Consider the following 23,721-nt stretch of genomic DNA (forward strand, 5'->3'; position numbering starts at 1 on the left):
AAATAAATATGAGAAAATGCTAACATCTTGAAAACTTTCCTTCTTCCCCCCCTCACCCCCATTCCCACTATGTGGGTGCAGTATCCTTCCCACACAGTAATTTGCACATGGTGTTGGGGAGCCTTTTAGTTTCCCCTACTGCTACCAGGATTCATGAGTTTTCTGGACACTTATGCCTTATGCTGTAGCCAGGTTCTGAGATGACTTGCATCCACACCAAGCTGAATCTCACATAGTCCCTGAAACTATCACAGAATATGATCTTATTGATCAAACTCAGAATACAGAAGATCCCTTAGCACTGAAACCTGAACAAGTGGAGGATTTCTCCTACCCATTTTCTTTAAACAGGCTTGCAAAGACTTTGAACATAATATTGCCAACAGCCCCAGAGAACAAAAAAAACTTTAACTCTGTAATACTGAGTTGAAGTTTTTTTTTTTGTTCTCTGGGGCTGTTGGACTGGCAGTGCATTAACAGACTGTAATACTGTTAATGCACTGCCAGTCCATCAGGTCTTCCAGAATCTTCAGTTTAAAACTTGGTGTTTCAACATCTAGGACAAAGGCCTTCCAGTGCTAGGACATAAGCGTTCATAGCTTCTGCATTAATCACTGGCAAACATTCTGAGGACAATAAAGCTTCACACCAACATTCCTCCAGGAAAAGATCCTCAAAATAAAAGGGAACAAAATGTTCTAGAGAGCAATAGAGTTCACATATTGCAGCACAGTTACTCCTAATGTTGTACTACCACTGCTCCATTATTCAGCAGACTAAAGCTCTCTAAGTCCCTCTCCAGTGATTTTCAGAGCCTGATTGCACTACTGCTCAACATCTTGAGGAGTGTAGTCCATACCTTATCCTGTCCATATACAATGAATATGAGATAGCATCAGGACCCATGTAGCTGTACACTTAAGTACTCAAGAAGTTGGTGCCACAGAGCCTTTACAGAGCCAGAGACCATGGGAATGGAAACAGGCTGCACTGATCGTATCTTTACTCAAGGAAGTTCCTAGTTCTTTCCAAGTAGGATGTTTCTATGCAGCCATTTTAAGTTCCTCCTTAAAGTATTTTTGAAATTTCATCGTAATCGATCAGTTATGTTCCTTGTTTTGTTACTGAAACCTCACATGCTTAAAGTGGGGGAAATTCTTCATATTTTAGACTGTGTATGGGCACTCATATATTACATCTAGGTTACCAGCAGTATCAGGATGGGATCCTAGTTGTTTGTCTTGTTTGGTCCTAACAATCCAAGCATACCAATCACAAGAAGAATTCTTATAGACTCCCATTTGACACCGCTAAGTGGACATCTGTAGAGCCGCTGCTTGGTCAAGCATCTACACCTTCACCAAGTGCTACTCTATTGAATCGGATTCTTACTAAGCTAGCGTCTTTGGGCAATCAGACCTATACAACCTGTTTGCCTGAACTAATTAAATATTGATTTGTGACATGCTCAGCTTTGGAATATGTTTTTTTAGTCTCATTTCATTGTTAGCCATGGTTATCTGATGTCAACTGATGAACAAATTAGTCAAGTTACCCAAATCTATACTTTCTTTAATCTATCTCCCATCATCTTTGTTCTGGGTTGTCAAAGTGCAAATTTGAATATACATATTCTGTATGTGGGCAGCACTCAGATTTGTAATCACCCACAGTATACCTGCATCTCCACAGAGAAAGCAAAATTGCCTACCTATAATGGGGATTTCTCCTTGGACAGTAGGGGAATGCAGCCACCCTTCCCTGCCTTCTTTCCCTGCTTACGATGTACCATTTCAATCAGTTTTGAATATAATGAAGGGGAGGGGGACGTGAGGGAAGTGCAGGAAATCCCTTGCATGCGCACTGAGGCCTTGAAGGCCTTCCCAGAACTAAGGAGAGTATATCTAATGTGGGAGCCCATTAGCCTTCACACAAAATAAAATGTAGCTGCATTCCTCTTCTGTCTTTGTCTCCTTGCTCCGCTTTCCAACTTCCTTTTCTTTGATTGCTTCCTTACTGCTTAACAAAATAGCATTCAGTCTCCTCATTGTATTCTTCTCTAGGGATTTTATTTTTTATTACTAGGGTTTGACTCGCACCTTTTCAATTGTAGCACAAAGTACGTTACATTCAGGTGCACAAGGTTCCTGTCAGAGGACTCACAATGCACCTGAGGCAGTGGAAGGTTAAATGACTTGCCTAAGATCACAGAGAACTGTAATGGGATTTGAACTGGGCTTTTGTTGGAAACAACATGGGAATTTTTTCCCCTGTTTTAATAGTGCACATTCTTTTGCCAAAACAGTGTGCATTATTGATGACATTGACCCCAAAATGGGGGGAAAAGAACAAAAAAAAATCACATAAATGACATCGAGAACTAAATGAAACAAAATTTTTGTTCTGCACAGCCCTATTCTTCCCTCCCTTCCCCCTTACATCCATCTCCCATTGAGTCTCCAGGGCAGCAGGCCAGCTATTTCTTTGGTGCAAACCTTATCCCATCCTAGCCAGATAGATGACACCTCCCACATAGGATGACTGTCTTGGCTCAACCACATTGCTACTGTCTCATTGTATGGATTTCATTTTCCAGTAGCATAGTTGTCCTGCCATTTTCGTTCAACAGCAGTAAAAAGTGAGTGAGTCTGGGAAGAGGAGAGAGTATATATAGTAGCTTCCCAAATGTATACTGGTGACCCCATGGCCAGTTGAGTGTTCAGGATATTCACAATGAATATGCAGGTATAAATTTGCATATACTGTGTCTCTAGTATATTGAGATTTGTCTCACACATATTCACATATTTATGAGTACGTGAATACTCAGGTGGTCATGGGGGTCTACAGTATAGGCTTGGGAAGCCTCCTATATATAGGTTAAAACTTGAAAAATCCTGATGTCTAGATACTTGTAGCTCTGTTACAGTTTTTTCGGGTTTAACCTTGATTTATGTGCTTGATATGTATTTTTAGAAAGACATATCATTGGTAAAATTATGCAGTATGTGCATCATCCTAGTTCGAACATTTTTATGCCTACTGTATTATGTCTCTCGACATTCTGTATTTCATTTTATTTTATTTACGTTTCGCAGATGCCATTACCCAGGGGTTCTTAGCAGAAATAAAATGATGCTAATAGCATGATATACAAAATCATAACATACAGACCAAACTAAACATAATTTCCTACCTGACCAGGTCTGTCAAGTAAACTCAGATACCTTGATGAAAATTATCAAGAGAAGTTTTCAGCAAAAAATTTGTTTTCATCATATATTGTAGAAGACATACTATACTGCAATATGTATCTATAAACTGTTCTGATAAGGACTGTATTTTATTGTTGCTTTTAATATTCATTGATATGATATCTTGTTTTATTGCATTGAGATTTCTTTGTCCAGTGAATTGTTGAGAGCGATGAGGACAAGTCCCCACAGCATGGACGATGTTGCCAGTGGAGTCTGAGTGCAGGAAGCTACTTCAGTTTAGTATTAAATGTTTTTGAACCATCTCACTGCATTCACACAGTTTCCTAGCTTTGCTGTCACACAGGATCATCTCAGTCTTCAGTATTTTATGGAGCTGGTCAGTCATCTGTCAAGAGAGCTTGCATCAAGATGTGTATTTTCATTTGTAAAGCTGAGATTTTTCTTTAAATAAAGGTAAAGCTGAGATTTTGTAAGTTTTTCAACTTCATTCTCTTGCCTGTAGTGCCTTAGTAAGGTTTTTGGCTGTTTTTAAAGTTTCTTTTATTTTTTTTTTGTGCTCAGCCCAATGTAGGCCTCTATTGAAGACCCGAGGCTCCCAGTCAGGTTTTTTGTTCAGAATCGAGTTGTTGGATTTTGCTTTGACTGTTTTTTTCAGATGACATGCCTAGAAAAAGGCTTTCAGTGGATGTAAGAAGTGCACCCAGTGCAACAGGACCATATCCGTTATGGATACCCATATCTGATACCTGCAATGCCTTGGACTATGAACGCTCTTACTTTAAATTATGTTCACAGATATTCAAGAGAGGTCTTTATGTGGTGGTGAGAAGCAGCAAAAATAAATTTTTGACACCAATAAGTCTGGCCTATCAATTTTTGGCATTGGAAGCATTTGTCTCAATAGATTCCATAGCTGCATTGGATGCTGGGGATGTGTCAGCATTAAGAATGCAGCAATCAACACGAGCATTGATAGATCCATCAAGACTGGTCATCATCAGAGTCCTGCCTGAAGAAGAAGAAGGATTTGCCTTCTATTTCAATGCTGAGAGTTTGTGATACTGAACGCCAGACTGATGCCGGTGTTCATTGAAATTGCACCTTGTTGAAGCACAGCACTGAGCTATCAAGGTCACAGGTATCCTTTAAGCTCCACTGATGTAAAAAAAGAAAAAGGCTCATCCTCCACGGTATTGGAATGAACACATGTGCCTCAAAAGACCCAAAACATTGCTTTTGATGATACAGCAGGACGATATAGTTATTCCTCAAATTGAGGCTATTCAGGGAGCGGCTAGCCCCGGACGGGATCTGGGTGCCCAGGGCGAGTTTTTCTCCCCTGATTTTGTGTTGTTATTGCATAACGCATACATGCTGAAAAGAGCTCTCCCTCAAGGGTCGTCTGAGGCCCCTTCTATTGCTCCCCCCCTCCCCGGTGGATTCTGGCCTGGGACTGCCCGCTGAGGCTATTTCCCCTGATAATTGGCATAAAGAAAAGCGTAGAAGGGCTAATTCCCCTTCAGATTGTGGTGCACCACCTTTTTCCCCGTTGTGGTCGGGCTGTGAGGATTTGGAGAGTTCTGGCAGGCCTTTGTGGTCCGAGGAGCCAGAGTCAGGTGCAGAATTACCACAGGATCTGGATGATCCCTCCGCGGTGAGGATTTTCCACCGTGATGAGCTGCCAGCGCTTATTTCAGATGCCCTACAGGTCCTTTCTATTGAAGAGCCTGACAGTGGCACGGCCTCCTCTGTGAATCCTAGGATGGCTAGTACCAAAAGGCCTGCTCGAGCCTTTCCTTTGCATGACTTCATCCAAGAGCTTTTTTCCGCTCAGTGGGCTGACCCCGAGGGACCTTTGAAAGTTTCCAGGGCTATGGGGCAATTATACCCTCTGCGTGAGGAGCATTTGGCTCGCTTTGCAATGCCTAAAGTAGATGCCCTAGTCACTGCGGTGACAAAGAGAACTACCCTCCCTGTGGAAGGAGGAGTTGCCCTGAAGGATATACAAGACCGAAGGCTGGCAGCAGCACTTAAGCGGTCCTTTGAAATTGCAGGTCTTACTGTTCGGGCGTCTGCATGCAGTTGTTATGCTGCTAGAGCCTGCCTGGCGTGGTTGCAACAGGCAGTGGAACAGCCCGGAGATAGAGCGGAGCCTTTCTCGGATGTGGCTCCGCGGCTGGAGTCGGCCTTGTCCTTTTTGGGATGCCCTTTATGATATTGTCAGAGCTTCGGCTAAACCAGTGGCGGTGGCGGCTCGTCGTCTTATTTGGCTATGACATTGGGCAGCGGACATGGCCTCTAAGCAAAGGTTGGTGAAGTTGCCCTTTCAAGGCCTTCTCCTATTTGGTGAGGAGTTGGAAAAAAAATTGTTAAAGGCCTGGGAGATCCTAAACCCCAGCGCTTGCCCGAAGATAGGCCGAGGCCTTCCTCCAAGGGCCAGGTGGTCCACTCCTCTTATAGACCTCGCTTCCGTGAAGCTAGAAGATACCGCCCGGGGCGTTCTGCTGGGTTCACTTCTCGTGCCCGTTTTCAGCAGAGGAACTCCTTTCGCTTGGACAAGCGTTCCGCAGCCACCGGCTCTAGGCCTGGAGTTCAGGGGCGACCCTCTCAATGATGGTGCGCCGGCCCCCTCCTCGCTTCCTGTCATCGGAGGATGTCTTTCCCTCTTTGCAGAGGAGTGGGCCAATATTTCCTCAGATCAGTGGGTTCTGGACCTGATCAGAGATGGCTACAGAATAGAATTCAACGCACCAGTAAGAGACGTGTTTGTGGAGTCCCGATGCGGTTCTGCCGCCAAACGGGCGGCGGTAGAGGATACTTTGCAAGGTCTGATTCAGTTAGGGGCCGTGTCCCCGGTACCTCCCGCCGAACATGGCTACGGCCGATACTCCATCTACTTTGTGGTGCCGCGAAAAGGTGGGTCTTTTCGCCCTATTCTGGACTTAAAAGAATTAAACAAGTCCCTGAGAGTGCGGCATTTCCACATGGAAACCCTGCGCTCCGTCATTGCTGCGGTACAGCCAGGAGAGTTTCTCACATCTCTAGACCTGAAAGAAGCTTACTTGCACATACCAATTTGGCCCCTGCACCAGAAGTTTCTGAGGTTTGCGGTGTTGGGAAAACATTTCCAGTTCCGGGCTTTGCCTTTTGGCCTCGCCACAGCTCCCCAAACCTTTTCGAAGGTAATGGTGGTAGTAGCTGCTTTGCTCAGGCGAGAAGGTATCAGGGTTCACCCGTACCTTGACGACTAGCTCATCAGAGCAGACTCTGTAACAGAGCTATCAAGCTACAGCCAGAGTGGTCTCAGTACTTCAATCTCTAGGCTGGGTCGTCAATATGACCAAAAGTCACCTGACCCCCTCACAATCTCTAGAATATTTGGGGGCCAGGTTCGACACAGACTCGGGCTATGTATACCTACCCGAGCTAAGGCGGTGCAAGCTTCAGAATCAGGTTTGTCTGCTCCTGAGGATGCCCCGTCCGCGAGCTTGGGACATTGTCCAGCTGCTGGGATCGATGACAGCCACATTGGAAGTGGTGCCCTGGGCGAGAGCGCACCCGAGACCTCTACAGTATTCCCTACTTCAAAGGTGGTCTCCAGTTTCTCAGGATTATCAATGCAGACTTTCTTGGCTCCCTGCGGCCCGACTCAGCATGGAGTGGTGGCTCTCAGACAGCATGCTGCGGCGAGGAATGCCGCTGGCGCTCCCTGATTGGTGTCTAGTAGTGACAGATGCCAGCCTGAAGGGCTGGGGCGCACATTGCAAAGGGAAGCACGCCCAGGGTCTATGGACACCCGAGGAGTCGGAGTGGTCCATCAACCGCCTGGAGTTGAAAGCGGTGTTTCAGGCACTTCTGGCCTTTCAAGTGACCCTGGAAGGATTGGCTGTCAGAGTGATGTCGGACAACACGACAGCAGTGGCCTACATAAATCGACAAGGCGGCACTCAGTGCAGAGCACTGGCCGCGCAGGCCGAACAGATTTGCCACTGGGCCGAGCTGCAGCTTCAGTTTCTGTCGGCAGCTCACATTGCAGGTCAGAGCAACGTGCAAGCCGATTATCTAAGCAGGCATCAGATCGATCCAGCAGAATGGGAACTAGCAGACAAAGTATTCCTGCAGATATGTGCCAAATGGGGCAAGCCCTTGATGGATCTTAAGGCAACAAGTTCAAATGCCAAAGTCCCGTGCTTCTTCAGCAGACGCTCGGCAGGGTTGGGTGCCTTGACTCAGCCCTGGCCTCCGGGCCTACTATATGTGTTCCCTCCGTGGCCCTTGATAGGGTGCATGCTCCTGCGGATTCGGCTGCACCCAGGAGAAGTGGCCCTCATCGCCCCGGATTGGCCCAGGAGGCCTTGTTATGCGGACCTCCGACGGATGCTAGTGGAGGCTCCCCTTCCTTTACCTCTGGTACTGAACCTGTTGTTACAGGGCCCGGTAGCCATGGAGGACACCTGCCGCTTTGTTCTTTTGGCATGGCGATTGAGAGGGCGCAATTGAGGGACAAAGGCTATTCAAACACAGTCATTTCCACTCTCCTGCAGGCCCGCAAGCATTCCACTTCCATGGCTTATGCCAGGATTTGGCGCCAGTTTGAGTCTTGGTGTGCTTCAAAAGCGATCACACCCATGCGGGCTCCTGTCTCACCGATTCTGGACTTTTTGCAGGATGGTGTACAAATAGGCTTGGCCTATAATTCCCTGCTGGTGCAAGTGGCAGCGTTGGCCTCCCTTCGTGGTAAGGTTGAAGGTGTGTCTTTAGCTGCTCATCCAGATGTGGCACGGTTTATTAGTGGGGTGCTTCGGCTCCGGCCTTCCGTGCGAGCACCCTGTCCAGCTTGTAACCTGGGGCTAGTTTTGAAGGCCCTGCAGGCTTCTCCTTTTGAGCCGTTTCGGCGAGCATCGGAGAAAGATTTGACACTAAAGACCGTTTTTCTTGTGGCCATTACTTCGGCGAGACGGGTGTCGGAGCTCCAGGCGCTGTCCTGTCGAGACCCATTTCTGCAATTCTCAGAGTCAGGGGTCACGGTTTGGACCGTGCCTTCCTTCATGCCTAAGGTGGTTTCAGCGTTTCACCTAAACCAGCCTATTTTCTTGCCCTCCTTTGATAAGGAGGAGTTTCCAGAATCTTTTGGGCAGTTGCACCTGTTGGATGTGCGCAGGACTCTGCTGCAGTATCTGCGAGTTACTATCTCTTTCAGGATCTATGATCATCTGTTTGTTTTGCTATCAGGTCCTCGCAGAGGGTCTCCAGCGTCTAAAGCCACTATTGCCCGCTGGCTCAAAGAAACTATCTTTTCAGCTTATCTGCTTGCCGGCCGGTCTCCGCCTGTAGCCTTTAAGGCGCATTCTACCAGAGCGATTTCTTCCTCTTGGGCTGAAACTGGAGCACTCTCTCGTCAAGAGATATGCAGTGCAGCAACATGGGCTTCTAAGCTCTCTTTTGCTCGACATTACAGGCTGGATGTGGCTGCTAGGAGGGATGTGTGTTTTGGAGCAGAAGTGCTAGCGCGTGGTGTGACCTGTTCCCACCCTATATAGGGATTGCTTTGTTACATCCCATACGTAATGGCTTCATCTGCTTGATGACAAGGAAGGGAAAATTAGGTTCTTACCTTGGTAATTTTCTTTCCTTTAGTCATAGCAGATGAAGCCATGAGCCCTCCCTGTATGATTGTCTGTATGCTGTGAATCTGTTTGAGGTTCTGTTCTTGTTTCCTGAAGTTCCTTCCTTGGGAAAAAGTTGGAAAACAGTCTTCAGGATTCATGTTCACTTATAGGAGGATGAGTCCATTCCCTCCAGTTTATGTTTTGGAGGATGAGTTTATGTTTTGGAGTGGAGGAGTGGCCTAGTGGTTAGGGTGGTGGACTTTGGTCCTGGGGAACTGAGTTCTATTCCCGGCACAGGCAGCTCCTTGTGACTCTGGGCACGTCACTTAACCCTCCATTGCCCCATTTAAGCCGCATTGAGCCTGCCATGAGTGGGAAAGCGTGGGGTACAAATGTAACAAAAAAAAAAAAAATTCCCTCCAGGAGGTTGCGTGTATCCCCTCCAGTTATACAATAAGGAGGATGAGTTTATTCCCTCCAGGAGTATGTGTTCATTCCCTCCTTTTGAGTTCATGCCCTTGTTAAGGGGCCATCGTTCGCTGTGAGGAAAGTTCATGTTATTCCCATTGTGGTTTGCCATACTGCTTTGGAAACTTCAAATACTGAAGAGGCAGTGGAGCTGGCTGGCCATGAGGCACTGTGAAAAGTTGAGTACTCTCTATCTCCCCCTGCTGGTTGATGGACACAACCCATGCGTAATGGCTTCATCTGCTATGACTAAAGGAAAGAAAATTACCAAGGTAAGAACCTAATTTTCCCATCTTCTCCTTTCCTCTAGGGTATGTATGTTCAGGTCCTCCAGTCTCTCCTCATACATATTATGACACAAACTTCATACCATTTTCATCGCTTTTCTCTGAACCACTTCAAGTTTTTTTTATGTCCTTAGCAAGATACGACCTCCAAAACTTAACACAGTACTCCAAGTGGGGCCTCACCAACGACTTGTACATGGGCATCAACACCTCCTTTCTTCTGTTGGTTATACCCTTTTCTGTGCAGCCAAGTATCCTTCTGGCCGTAGCCACTGCCTTGTCAGATTGTTTCGTCACCTTGAGCTCCTCAGACACCATCACCCTAAGGCCTTGTTCCCCGAGTTGTGCTTATCTTTCTCCTCCTATCTGGTACATCTCTTTTGGATTTCTGCTCCTCAAGTGCATCGTGCTGCACTTCTTGGCATTAAATTTTAACTTCCCAAAACTATTTAAAAAAAATATATATTAATTTTAAATAAATTTAAATTCTCCGAGGACAAGCAGGCTGCTTGTTCTCACTGATGGGTTGACGTCCTCGGCAGCCCCCTCCATCGGAAAGTTTACTAGCAAAGGCCTTTGCTAGTCCTCGCGCGCCCATGCGCACCGCGCATGCGCGGCCGTCTTCCCGCCCGAAACCGGCTCGAGCCGGCCAGTCTTCTTTCGTCCGCGCTCGGTACGGTCGTGTTACGCCGTTCGTGCCCCAGAGAGTCGACCTCGCGCGTCCTTTTCGACGTGTTTTTTTGCTGTTTTTCCTTGAAAAAGTTCGGGAAGCGCTCCGGTAGTGTTCCGGAAGACCCTTTCGGGTTTTCTGCCTTTCCCGTATTTCTCAGTTTTTGCCCCGTAAGTTTTCTTTCGTTGTCGGGGTAGGCCTCTTTTGGCCTCGGTCGAGATTTTTCTCCCTCTAAATTTTGGTGCTTCAATTTTCGCCATTTCGGCTTTTGATTTCGCCGGCGTGATTTTTCCGCCCATGACATCGAAGCCTTCCAGCGGCTTCAAGAAGTGCACCCAGTGCGCCCGGGTAATCTCGCTCACTGATAGGCACTCTGCGTGTCTTCAGTGTCTAGGGGCCCAGCACCGCCCTCAGAACTGCAGTCTGTGTTCCCTGTTACAAAGGCGGACTCAGGTAGCGAGATTAGCCCAGTGGAACGTTTTGTTCTCGGGCTCTTCGTCGGCATCGGCACCGGAGGCATTGAGTGCATCGACGTCGTCAGCGTCCGGACCATCTTCCTTGGCTGCCGCTTCATCGACTGCATCGAGGCATCGAACCTCTGCATCGGCGCCGAGGCATCGGGCGACTGCATCGACGTCGGTGGTACCGAGACTTCGTCTGCTGATGTCGTCGGACGGAGGTGCATCGTCAGGAGTGCAGGTGAGGGCTGTCCATTCCCCTGCTGGTGGCGGTGAGCCTTCGGGTGGGTCTCCTCCTACCCTGAGGGCTCCTGCGGTACAGCCCCCCCGGGATCGACCTTCTTCGGTCTCGGCCCCGAGGAAGCGACGGATGGATTCTACGTCCTCCTCGTCGGTGCCGGGGAGCTCCGGTGACATGCTTCGGAAGAAGTCGAAGAAGCATCGACACCGGTCTCCTCCCCATGTCGGTACCGAGAGCTCTGGGTCGCCGAGGGATTCGGCACCCAGCAGGCATCGGCACCGAGAGGACCGCTCACCCTCTGTTCAGGAGGTGTCGATGCGCTCCACTCTGGACAGCCCGGAGCAGCCTCCTCGCCCGGAACAGGTTCTGACGTCGACGCCTGCATCGACCTCTCAGCCTTTCTCTGCAGCCGCTCTAAACGAGAGCCTCCGGGCCGTTCTCCCAGAGATTCTGGGAGAGCTGTTGCGCCCTACCCCTCCGGTACCGGCGGTGCTTGCGCCGCCGGTACCGTCGAGCGTGGCGCCGGCTGGCCCATCGCCCGGGTTGAGGTCCCCGACGTCGGTACCGCGTGCGGTGCCGGCAGCGGCCACCTCCCAGGAAGGCTCCCCGACTACGTCGGTGGAGGGAGCTTCGCCGATGCGGGCGAGGGAGTCTACCTCTCGACGCCCCCACCGTGGACGGGGTTCCACCGAGTCGAGTAGGGCGAGGTTGCAGACGCAGGTTCGTGAACTTGTCTGACACCGAGGGTGAGGCCTCGTGGGAGGAAGAGGAGGACCCCAGATATTTCTCTGACGAGGAGTCTGAGGGTCTTCCTTCTGATCCCACTCCCTCTCCTGAGAGACAGCTTTCTCCTCCCGAGAGTCTGTCTTTTGCTTCCTTTGTCCGGGAGATGTCTACGGCCATCCCCTTCCCGGTGGTTGTGGAGGACGAGCCCAGGGCTGAAATGTTTGAGCTCCTGGACTATCCTTCTCCACCTAAGGAAGCGTCCACTGTTCCCTTGCACCATGTCCTGAAAAAGACATTGCTTGCGAACTGGACCAAGCCACTAAGTAATCCCCACATTCCCAAAAAGATTGAGTCCCAGTACCGGATCCATGGGGACCCAGAGCTGATGCGCACTCAGTTGCCTCATGACTCTGGAGTTGTGCATCTGGCCCTAAAGAAGGCTAAGAGTTCTAGGGAACATGCTTCGGCGCCCCCGGGCAAAGACCCTAGAACCTTAGACTCCTTTGGGAGGAAGGCCTACCATTCTTCTATGCTCGTGGCCAAGATCCAGTCTTACCAGCTCTACACGAGCATACACATGCGGAACAATGTGCGGCAGTTGGCGGGCTTGGTTGATGCTCTTCCCCCTGATCAAGCCAAGCCTTTTCAGGAGGTGGTCAGGCAGCTGAAGGCATGCAGAAAATTCCTGGCCAGAGGAGTTTATGACACTTTTGATGTTGCGTCCAGGGCCGCTGCTCAAGGTGTGGTGATGCGCAGGCTCTCATGGCTGCGTGCCGCCGACCTGGAGAATAGACTCCAGCAGCGGATTGCGGACTCGCCTTGCCGTGCGGACAACATTTTTGGAGAAAAAGTCGAGCAGGTGGTAGAGTCTCTCCACCAGCGGGACACCGCATTCGACAAGTTCTCCCGCCGGCAGCCTTCAGCCTCTACCTCTACAGGTAGAAGATTTTTCGGGGGAAGGAAGACTGGTCCCTATGCTTCTGGTAAGTGTAGGTACAATCCTCCTTCCCGACAGCCTGCGGCCCAGGCTAAGCCCCAGCGCGCTCGCTCTCGTCAGCAGCGTGCGCCTCAGCAAGGCCCCGCGGCTCCCCAGCAAAAGCAAGGGGCGAGCTTTTGACTGGCTCCAGCAGAGCATAGCCGACATCCATCTGGGACGTCCCTTCCAAATTCCTCAGCCACAAAAAGTGCTGACCACGGATGCGTCTCTCCTGGGATGGGGAGCTCATGTCGATGGGCTTCACACCCAAGGAAGTTGGTCCCTCCAAGAACGCGATCTACAGATCAATCTTCTGGAGTTGCGAGCGATCTGGAACGCTCTGAAGGCTTTCAGAGATCGGCTGTCCCACCAAATTATCCCTCTGGTGGGGAGGACTTTGTTGAAACTCAAGCAAGACCGAGGCACCATGATTCTGATTGCTCCTTTTTGGCCGCGTCAGATCTGGTTCCCCCTTCTTCTGGAGTTATCCTCCGAAGAACCGTGGAGATTGGAGTGTTTTCCGACCCTCATCACACAGGACGAGGGGGCGCTTCTGCATCCCAACCTCCAGTCTCTGGCTCTCACGGCCTGGATGTTGAGGGCGTAGACTTTGCCTCTTTGGGTCTGTCAGAGGGTGTCTCCCGCATCTTGCTTGCTTCCAGGAAAGACTCCACTAAGAGAAGTTACTTCTTCCATTGGAGGAGGTTTGCCGTCTGGTGTGACAGCAAGGCCCTAGATCCTCGCTCTTGTCCTACACAGACCCTGCTTGAATACCTTCTGTACTTGTCTGAGTCTGGTCTCAAGACCAACTCTGTAAGGGTTCACCTTAGTGCAATCAGTGCATACCATTACCGTGTGGAAGGTAAGCCGATCTCAGGACAGCCTTTAGTTGTTCACTTCATGAGAGGTTTGCTTTTGTCAAAGCCCCCTGTCAAGCCTCCTACAGTGTCATGGGATCTCAATGTCGTTCTCACCCAGCTGATGAAACCTCCTTTTGAGCCACTGAATTCCTGCCATCTGAAGTACTTGACCTGGAAGGTCATTTTCTTGGTGGCAGTTACTTCAGCTCGTAGAGTCAGTGAGCTTCAGGCCCTGGTAGCCCAGGCCCCTTACACCAAATTTCATCATAACAGAGTAGTCCTCCGCACTCACCCTAAGTTCTTGCCAAAGGTCGTGTCGGAGTTCCATCTGAACCAGTCAATTGTCTTGCCAACATTCTTTCCCCGTCCTCATTCCTGCCCTGCTGAACGTCAGCTGCACACATTGGACTGCAAGAGAGCATTGGCCTTCTATCTGGAGCGGACACAGCCCCACAGACAGTCCGCCCAATTGTTTGTTTCTTTTGATCCCAATAGGAGGGGAGTGGCTGTAGGGAAACGCACCATTTCCAATTGGCTAGCAGATTGCATTTCCTTCACTTACGCCCAGGCGGGGCTGGCTCTTGAGGGTCATGTCACGGCTCATAATGTTAGAGCCATGGCTGCGTCGGTAGCCCACTTGAAGTCAGCCTCCATTGAAGAAATTTGCAAAGCTGCGACGTGGTCATCTGTCCACACATTCACATCTCATTACTGCCTGCAGCAGGATACCCGACGCGACAGTCGGTTCGGGCAGTCAGTTCTTCAGAACCTGTTTGGGCTTTAGGATCCAACTCCACCCCCCGAGGGCCCTGTTTGTTCTGTTCCAGGCTGCACTCTCAGTTAGTTGGTAAATTTTTTTAGGTCAATCTCTTTACGTTGCGAGGCCCAATTGACCATGGTTGTTGTTTTGAGTGAGCCTGGGGGCTAGGGATACCCCATCAGTGAGAACAAGCAGCCTGCTTGTCCTCGGAGAAAGCGAATGCTACATACCTGTAGAAGGTATTCTCCGAGGACAGCAGGCTGATTGTTCTCACAAACCCGCCCGCCTCCCCTTTGGAGTTGTCTTCCCTTGAAGTGTATTGTCTTGCTACATACTGGACTGGCCGGCTCGAGCCGGTTTCGGGCGGGAAGACGGCCGCGCATGCGCGGTGCGCATGGGCGCGCGAGGACTAGCAAAGGCCTTTGCTAGTAAACTTTCCGATGGAGGGGGCTGCCGAGGACGTCAACCCATCAGTGAGAACAATCAGCCTGCTGTCCTCGGAGAATACCTTCTACAGGTATGTAGCATTCGCTTTATCAAATATACTAAAACTTATACATTTTTGTGTTTGATGCTCAGAGTGATCATTGCAAACCGAGTGTCTCACATGAAAGCTAAAGCTTTCAGTAAATTTCAAGTAGAGAGGTGTGGTAGCCGTGTTAGTCCACTCTTAAAGGTTATCAATAGAAATCAAACAAAATAAAACATGGAAAAGAAAATAAGATGATACCTTTTTTATTGGACATAATACATTTCTTGATTAGCTTTTGAAGGTTACCCTTCTTCGTCAGATCGGAAATAAGCAAATGTGTTAGTTGATAGTATATATAAGTGAAGCTTCAAAGCATTTCAATGACAATCTAGCAAGGTGGGGATGGGTAGGAGGTATGCATGGGTACATCAAAGCATTTCATTTCATTGATAGTCTAACAGGATGGGTGTGGGTAGTTGAGAGGAGAATGATAAACAGAGAAATACAACTTTATGGTTTATAATGGGATAGAAAACCCAGATCCTTGTTAAGTCCTGTCTGTTGGGTGTCAAAATATTCAATCATTCTGACTTCAAAGGTCTTACGTTCCTGTATTGTTTTAAAGTTACCTTTCAGGATTCTTACCGTGAAATCACTGGTGCAGTGTTCTGGTCCTGTTTCTAGCCCATTATAAACCATAAAGTTGTATTTCTCTGTTTATCACTCTCCTCTCAACTACCCACACCCATCCTGTTAGACTATCAATGAAATGAAATGCTTTGATGTACCCATGCATACCTCCTACCCACCCCCACCTTGCTAAACTGTCATTGAAATGCTTTGAAGCTTCACTTATATATACTATCAACTAACACATTTGCTTATTTCCGATTAGTAAATTAAAAAAAACACTTATTGTCAACCATCACTACATCATTGCACTCGAATATCCGTGCCTGCCTGCCAAAAAAATTATTCAGTGTCCAAAAACAGTTTATAAAATGTCCAAGATTTATTTGAACTATCCAAAGCACTTGTGTGGTAAATTGGAGGCTCAAATTGTGACTGTCCAAAGCTCATATTCACAAGATGGGAATCGCTTATCTGCTAGGCGGGTTCTTCTTAGATGGGCAATATTCATATGTTGAGAATGACTGTTCATTCCAGTGGAGCACTAGTGATTATGTGAAATCAAGTGGCATGTCCAAAATTATTCTTCTGTTCCTGACCTGGAGAGCAGAACTAAAAACAGTCAAGTCAATTGCAATGCTCAAATCATATTGTATCATTACAAAAATGTATGCAGATAAGTCAATCAGAATCTTCTGTAAAACTTTTTTCACTAACCTTAGAAGGGAATTGTCTGCGCCAACTCCACACCCTCACAGGATGCTGGCACATGCTTATTTTAAATGATCAATTAAAAACTTCCCCTTTTTCTCCTGCTCTAAGATGTTCAAAAGAGTAAGCAACGAACATGTCTCCAGAGTACCTTCTTTAGGCCACTGGAATTGTGAGTCTTTCTTAGTCAAATATTCAGAGAAATGGGTTAAGTTGACTAAGTCATCTTTATATAGGGGATACTGCAAACTTACTTGTTCTAATGGGGAAGACATATTAGCACCTAAACAGTACTATCAAGTTATACACGCAAACACAACTAAAATTTCTTCACCTACAATACACCAAAAACAACAAACCATATATAACTTACCACCAGATGTCTCCGAAGGCATATACTTACAGTTCTTAATACATCTAGGCTAACCTTTCCACATTGGCTAACCCAAGTTCTGACTGTGATTAGTTAAACCCCCTGTCTGTATTGTCAACCACTCAAATCATATCGTATCATTATAAAAATGTGTTTAGATAAGTCAATCAGAATCTTCTATAAAACGTTTTTCAACTAACCTTAGAAAGGAATTGTTCGCTCCCAACTCTACACAGCCTCAAAAGATGCCGGCGCATGTGCTCAATATATCTAGGCTATCTTTTCCCCATTGGCCAACCCAACTTCTGACTCTACTTGGTTAAATCCCCTGTCTATATTGTCAACCACTCAATCTCCCTGTTTAAACCTCACAGGGCTACCATATCCCAGGAGAAAATAAATCTTTGTTCTTTTCTAATTAAAATAGCTGAGATGTTACCCCCCTCTAGGTAAATTAGCTTGTGTTAACATAACAAATCACAGATCATTCTCTACATGATGATAACGCTCCCAATGGTCCACTAATGGAACTTCATTTTTACAAACTCGCAAATTGCTTAGATATTCAGCAATTCATTGCTTAATCCTACGTCTGGTTTGGCCTATATACGTGGAACCATGTTTCGCCAGTAGAGGGAAAGGGTACCATGTGTGTGTAAGTGGGATTAAATTTTAACTGCCAGACCTTTGACTATTCTTCAAATTTTTGTAGATCTCTTCTCATGGTTTCTACTCCCTCTGGGATGTCCAATCTGTTGGTTATCTTTGTGTCATCCGCAAGAAGCTGCACTTTTCTTTCTAACCCTTTAGTGACGTCGCTCAAAAATATACAGAATCGACCCCCAGTACCGACCCCTGAGACATTTCACTTCTCACCTTCCTTTCCTCTGACCGGATTCCATTTACCACCACTCTGTCACATGTCGGTTCACCACTTTGGGTCCTAAGTTCAGCCCTCTCAGCTTATTCATGAGGCTTCTGTGAGGAATTGTATCAAAGGCTAGTGCATGTCCTTATCCAGTTCTTTGGTCACCCAGTCAAAGAAATCAGTCAGATTAGTTTGTCAGGATTTTCCTTTGATAAAGCCATTTTACCTCGGATCCTGCAACCCATTGGATTCTAGAAAGTTAACTATCTTTTCCTGTAGCGACTCCATTATCTTTCCTACTACTGACGTGAGGCTTACCAGCCTGTAGTTTCCCACTTCTTCTCTGTCTCCGCTTTTGGGAAGAGGGACCACATCTGCCAATCCTGTGGAACGTCTCCCGTCTCTAATGATCTGTTAAATCCTTAAGAGGTCCCGCCAGGATTACTCTGAGCTCCCTCGGTATCCTGGGATAAATCCCATCTGGCCCCATAGCTTTGTCCATTTTCAGATTTTCAATTTGTTTATAAATATTCTTCCGTGAATGGTGCAGTGTCCACTCCATTCCCATATAAACCATTGGCTGCCGACTGTGGTCCGTCTCCTGAATTTTCTTCTGTGAACACAGAAGAAAAATATGTTTAACGCATTTGTTTTTCTCTCATCACTTTCCACATTGCTGTTCTCAACATCTTTCAGTCTTACAAATCTATTCCTTGCTTTTCTCCTTACCCCAATTATCTGAAAAAGATCTTGTCACCTCTCTTTACATCCTTAGCCATTTTGTCTTCTGCCTGTGCTTTCGCGAGCTGTATTTCCCTCTTTGCATCTTTGAGTTTAATCTGGTAATCTTTTCTGTGATCCTCTTGTTGTGTTCTGCTATATTTCTTGCATGCAGCCTCTTTTGTCCTTATTTTTTTCAGCCACTTATTTTGGAGAACTTACAGGCTTCCTTTTTCTCTTGTTTTTGTTTACTTTCTTTGTATAAAGTTCTATTGCCATATTTATAGCAGCTTTCAGCTTGGACCACTGCACTTCCATTTCTCCTGTGCCTACCCATGCTGTTAGCTCCTTCTTCAGGTGTTCTCCCATTTTACTAAAATCAGCATATCTGAAATTCAGTACTTTGATTTTTGTGTCTGCTTTTGTTCTTATATGAAACCATATTGTATGATGATCACTAGTTGATTGCCTAGGTGACACCCTCTCGGACTTTGGAAACACTTCCTCTGAAATATCATATCTGTCATGAAACCCCTCTGGGACTTTTTGTGGACAGTTCAATCCAGTCTGGCAAATGGTGTCCCCTTCCAACTTTCATCATTTCAAACAATACTTATGACACATGCATCCAAACTGAGATTGGGAGGTAGTGTACATGGGTTTCAAACTCGGAAGTTATGGTCCTCCCAGGCGGAACTTCATCAGATAAATTTCCTAGAATTGAGAGTGGTTTGGAAAACTTGGATTTCAATGAACAGTAGGTCAACAAATTATATTGATTCAAACTGACAATCAAATTGCAATGTAGTACATCAACAAGCAGGGAGGAAGAGGGTTGTATCTCCTCTGCTGGGAGACTGTCAAAATGTATAATGAGAATGACCCTCAGAGCTATGTACCTGGTGGACTGCAGGTATAGCACAGTGACTGGCACAATACCCTCTGACCTTGACAAACTGGGTTCAATTCCCCCTGCTACTCTTTGTATGTAATGGCAACTCAAGTAACATTGCTTTTGCTCCGTTTCCAATCATCAATGTTTAGATGGAGGAGTAGCCTAATGGTTAGTGCAGCGGGCTTTGATCCTGGCAACCTGGGTTCGATTCCCACTGCAGCCCTTGTGACCTTGGGCAAGTCACTTAACCCTCAATTGTCCCAGGTACAAGAAACTAGATTGTGAGCCCCCTAGGTATAGAGAAAGTACCTATATATAATGTGCACAGCGCTGGGTACGCCTAGTAGCGCTGTAGAACTGATTAGTAGTAGTAGTGGACACAGATGACACCCTGGCAGAGAAATTCAGTCGTGTGTGTCAACCAAACGAGTGGTTCTTGGATGGGGGAGTGGCCCAGATGGATTTTTCAGGGTGGGGTACCCCTTTAGTGGATCTATTCACTGCCCTTCTGAATAGGAAGGTTCCTTTAGTTGTGCTTCAGGAAAGGGACACATGACAAACTAGATCTGGATGCCTTCCTTCTAGATTGGGGGATGGGTCTTCTGTACACATATCCTCCAATACCCATGATAGTGAAACTCTCCTGAAACTTGGACTGGGAAACCATAATTCTCATAGCCTCATATGGGCCAAGACAAGTCTGGTTCTCTCTTGTTCTGAAACTTTCTATAAGAGAGCCCCGTATAGCTGATCATGCAAGCTGCAGGCAGGGCCGGATTAACATTATATTGGGCCCTAGGCAAACATATATTTGTGGGCCCCCCCTACCAGGGACCCCCATCCCCTACTATCATCTCTCCAGAAGTAGCAGGGAAAAGTGCAGAGCCTAGCTGTTGATATGATAGCAGTAATTATGAGTGAGTGTAGGGATTATGCAAGCAAATGCTTTGAATGGAGAGGCTTAATGGGTAGAGAAGGAGAGCTGCCAAGTTACGCAGTTCCGAATCGGTCCTGGATTTCTTCAACCCTATCCTGGTACATTATGGGACCTGAAGTGCTGATTTCAATTGATGATATTGGAGACTACAAAAAGATTTCAAAAACAGGACTGGCCAAAAGGTTTCCTTCCTGGACTGCAGCTGGACAATTTGGCAACTGTACAGCAGTGGGCTCAGAACTAGGGAAGCTGGGTAAGTCATATTCCACTCTCTGCCTCTGATACAAACCTGAGATTCCAAGGATGGACTGCCCGATGAGATTTAAGGGCAGTAGTCCAAGATATAAATTTACAAAGTTTTACGTGTGAAAAAGGTTCACAAATGGAAAAGCAAAATAAAATATTTTAGCTTATTTTCTTATACTTCTGAAATATAGGCAGTGAGGAAGGCAGTATTAGGACAGTGTTCAAAGGAATTTGTCCTATTAATTTATTAGTTAACAGGGTAAATTCCCTGGGTTGAAAAATTCCCTTCACTTGGTATGTACACAGGTATGTTTGTATCAGTGAACTTCCCCAATCCTGCCCAGGTTTCAAAGGGAAGCTTCATATTTCTGTGAGACTATCCTCACCAGATACACAGAAACATCCACAAGTACATGACATGCACTTTCTAGCTGTCTTTTCTAGTGCTGTCCTGCTGCTCATGTGCTCATTCAGGCAGCCTTCCATGAGGTCTGCCCGCCATCATGTAAAATTCTGGTATTTGCTGCCTGTTCTTTTCCTCAGCAGACAGCAGACCCTTCATACTTCCCCTCCTTTGGAACAAAATCTCCCCACCCCCTCCCCAAGAACACTCACTGATTCTCTCCAAAGACCCTGTGTAGAGCTTTCCCATTGGCTGCATTCTTCCACTGGAAAGGGGGAGCATTGGAGAGTTGTCATGGACTAAACTCTGAAAAATATCCACACACTTAGCCATCCTTCTGGCTTTCAAACAGTAATGTGTACATTTTTAGAATCCTGAAAAAATCCAGACAGTTGGCAAGCTTAGCTTCCTGAATTCTGAGCACATTTGACAGGGCCCCCCTAAACCTTTGGGCCTGAGGCACGTGCCTAGTTTGCCTATGCCTTAATTCAGCTTTGGCTCCAGGGCTCTGTTTCATCTCAACTTTGATCCCCTTGCCTTCATAACTTGGCTGTTAGGAGGGGCAAGCTCTAGATCCCTTCAACTATCCAACACAAAAACAGTTCGAATACCTTTTACATCTGAATGAGTTGGGTTTGAAAACCAGCTCCTCTTGGGGTACACCTTAGAGCAGTTGAAGCTCATCACCATCACGTAGAAGGTAAACCCATCTCTGTACAGTCTTTGGTTGTTTGCTCTGTGCCAGGCGTACTTGTATTGAAGCCTCCTACAGTGTCATGCGATCTCAGCACTGTCCTAGCCCAGCTGTTGAAAGTTTCTTTTGGGTCACTATACCTGTGAACTGAAGTACCTGACCTGCAAGGTCTTGCTTTTGGTGGCGGTAACTTCAGCATGCAGAGTAAGTGAGCTTCAGACTCTAGTAATTGATCCACCTTACACTAAACTATTCAACACAGTGATTCTGCACACTTTATGTTCTTTCCAAATGTTGTGTTGGAATTTTGTTTTAACCAGTTGATTGTTCTGCCAATATATTTTTTTCTCAGGCCTCACAACCACAAAGGTGAAAGCACACTACATTTATTGGATTCAAGAGAGCCTTAGCCTTTTACTTAGAGCAGATTACAACTGTTAGAAAATCCACACAACTTCGTTTCTTTTCACTTTAACAGGAGGGGGCTACTGTCAACAGGAGGGGGCTACTGTCAACAGTAGGTTGGTCAGACAGTCCTCCAGAATATCTTTGGTGACTAGAATCCTCCCTCCTCCCCCCCCCCCCCCCCGCCCGCCCCTCATTTCTTTTCTGTTCCAGGTTTACTTCCAAAAAAAAAGGGAAAAATATGGAAAGGGCTACTTGCTGCCAAAAATATGTTCGTGTCTGCCTGTTTCAACACCTTGTGTAATGATTCCTCTTTTTTTTATATTGAAAGCAGCCTGAAGCTAAGGAATCTCATGTTATGAGGACTTGCTTGCCTATTTATTCTTTGAGAAAACCAAGTTACTTTCCTGTAGCAGGTGTTCTCTGTGGATAGTAGGACACAAATCTTCATATATCCATCCTCCTCCCCAAGGAGTTACATTCTACTCAACTAATGAATAAACTGAGGTGGTCCAGTGTACCAGTGGTAGGTGGAAAATAGCACACATTCACGATGAGGTGGCTTAAACGTTTTTAGTTACAGTAAGCTGGAATAGCTTCCTGTATGTAGGCTCAGTCGGTGAAGTCACCCATGCCGTGAGGGCATGTATCCTCTCAGAGATCACCTGTTACAGGTAAGTAACTTGGTAAATCATTATATAAATGAAATTTTCAGGGTAACTTTCAAAACTGCAGGTAGATACAAATTCAAATTCCCTGGATATATCTACCCAAAGATTTTGTACTACTTCTCAAAGAGACTATACATATATTCTTTCCCTTTTTAATAATGCTCGGAAAAGAGTACTCCCATAGATTAGCACCTGCTGTTTCTGCAGATACCTTTATCCATAAAAAGTAATATGTATCATTTTGAAAATTCAGAGCTAATCTTGTTTTTGCCTTCCCTGACCTGATTCTGTCCTGAGCCTGCCTTCCTTTTAAAAAAATTCTTGCTGTTGGTCCTACACGTTCTTTACCTGGGAAAAAGGGTGGACAGTTTTTAGACAACCTTCTTACCTGAGTAAACGGTGTTTGAATATTGTTCTCTTGAGGTTTAAAATATATTTATTGCAATAATTTGTAAAGTAATATTGGAAAAGTCCTATTAATGGATGGTTTTTACTTGAATCTCTAGTGCCAAGATTATCCCCTAAAGCACACAGACCTAGATCTCCAAGACAAAGCAGTATTGGAAACACTGGCTCTGCAACACCTCTGTCCTCTCCCCAAGCAAGTACCCTTTCCACGGAGCCTGTGCCCATGCCACTTCCAGCCATGTCGCCAACGCCTGCAAGCCCTGCATCCAACAGAGCACTTACCCCATCCTGTGAAGGTATTTAATTTAATTTTAATTTTTGTTACATTTGTACCCCACACTTTCCCACTCATGGCAGGCTCAATGCGGCTTACATGGGGCAATGGAGGGTTAAGTGACTTGCCCAGAGTCACAAGGAGCTGCCTGTGCCTGAAGTGGGAATTGAACTCAGTTCCTCAGTTCCCCAGGACCAAAGTCCACCACCCTAACCACTAGGCCATTAAAACTAGTTTAACCTGAAACTTTTGCCCATTTTCCTTGTAAAATTTGATAAAACAATAATAGGGACACAGAAAAATGGTTTAACTCGCAAAAGTTTGAGGAGTCACATGTTTAAAGTCTTTGTTGTTATAAAACAGTGGAAACCACAGCTGTATTGATATTCAAGTCTTTTGGGAGAAAAGACCTCATATAGCCAGCATATAGTTAATGTGCAACATGGACATCCAGTTCATACATTTACAGTCCACTACTGTTTAAAAAAAAAGGGGGGGGGGTAGGGGGATGAGGGATTTATTTTGAAAAATTTGGTGACAATGTGTAAGGTATTGTATAATATTTGACTACTTATACATTTTTTATTTTTTGTAATGGTGACACTGTTGTTATGTTTTAGTCATCAATAAAAATGTTTAAAATTAAAAAAAAAAAAAAAAAAAAGGACTCTTGACATAGTTTGGCAAGACAGTCCTCTAGAATATCTTTGGTGACTAAAATTCCCCCCCACCCAGCTCATT

At 46.3% G+C, this 23,721-nt stretch overlaps 1 protein-coding gene across 7 annotated transcripts in view; it reads left to right on the plus strand.

The window, feature by feature from the left end:
* Positions 1 to 23,721, plus strand: part of ATXN2 (ataxin 2) — a 401,010-nt gene that overhangs the window by 201,657 nt on the left and 175,632 nt on the right. For all 7 annotated transcript variants that reach the window (XM_030217312.1, XM_030217315.1, XM_030217310.1 and 4 more), the window contains one exon: positions 22,805 to 23,002. In XM_030217312.1, coding sequence (XP_030073172.1) covers positions 22,805 to 23,002 — 198 coding nt within the window. The remainder of the gene's footprint in view (positions 1 to 22,804; positions 23,003 to 23,721) is intronic.

Source organism: Microcaecilia unicolor, chromosome 11 (genome assembly GCF_901765095.1).
Source record: "Microcaecilia unicolor chromosome 11, aMicUni1.1, whole genome shotgun sequence".
Classification (NCBI taxonomy): Eukaryota; Metazoa; Chordata; class Amphibia; order Gymnophiona; family Siphonopidae; genus Microcaecilia; species Microcaecilia unicolor.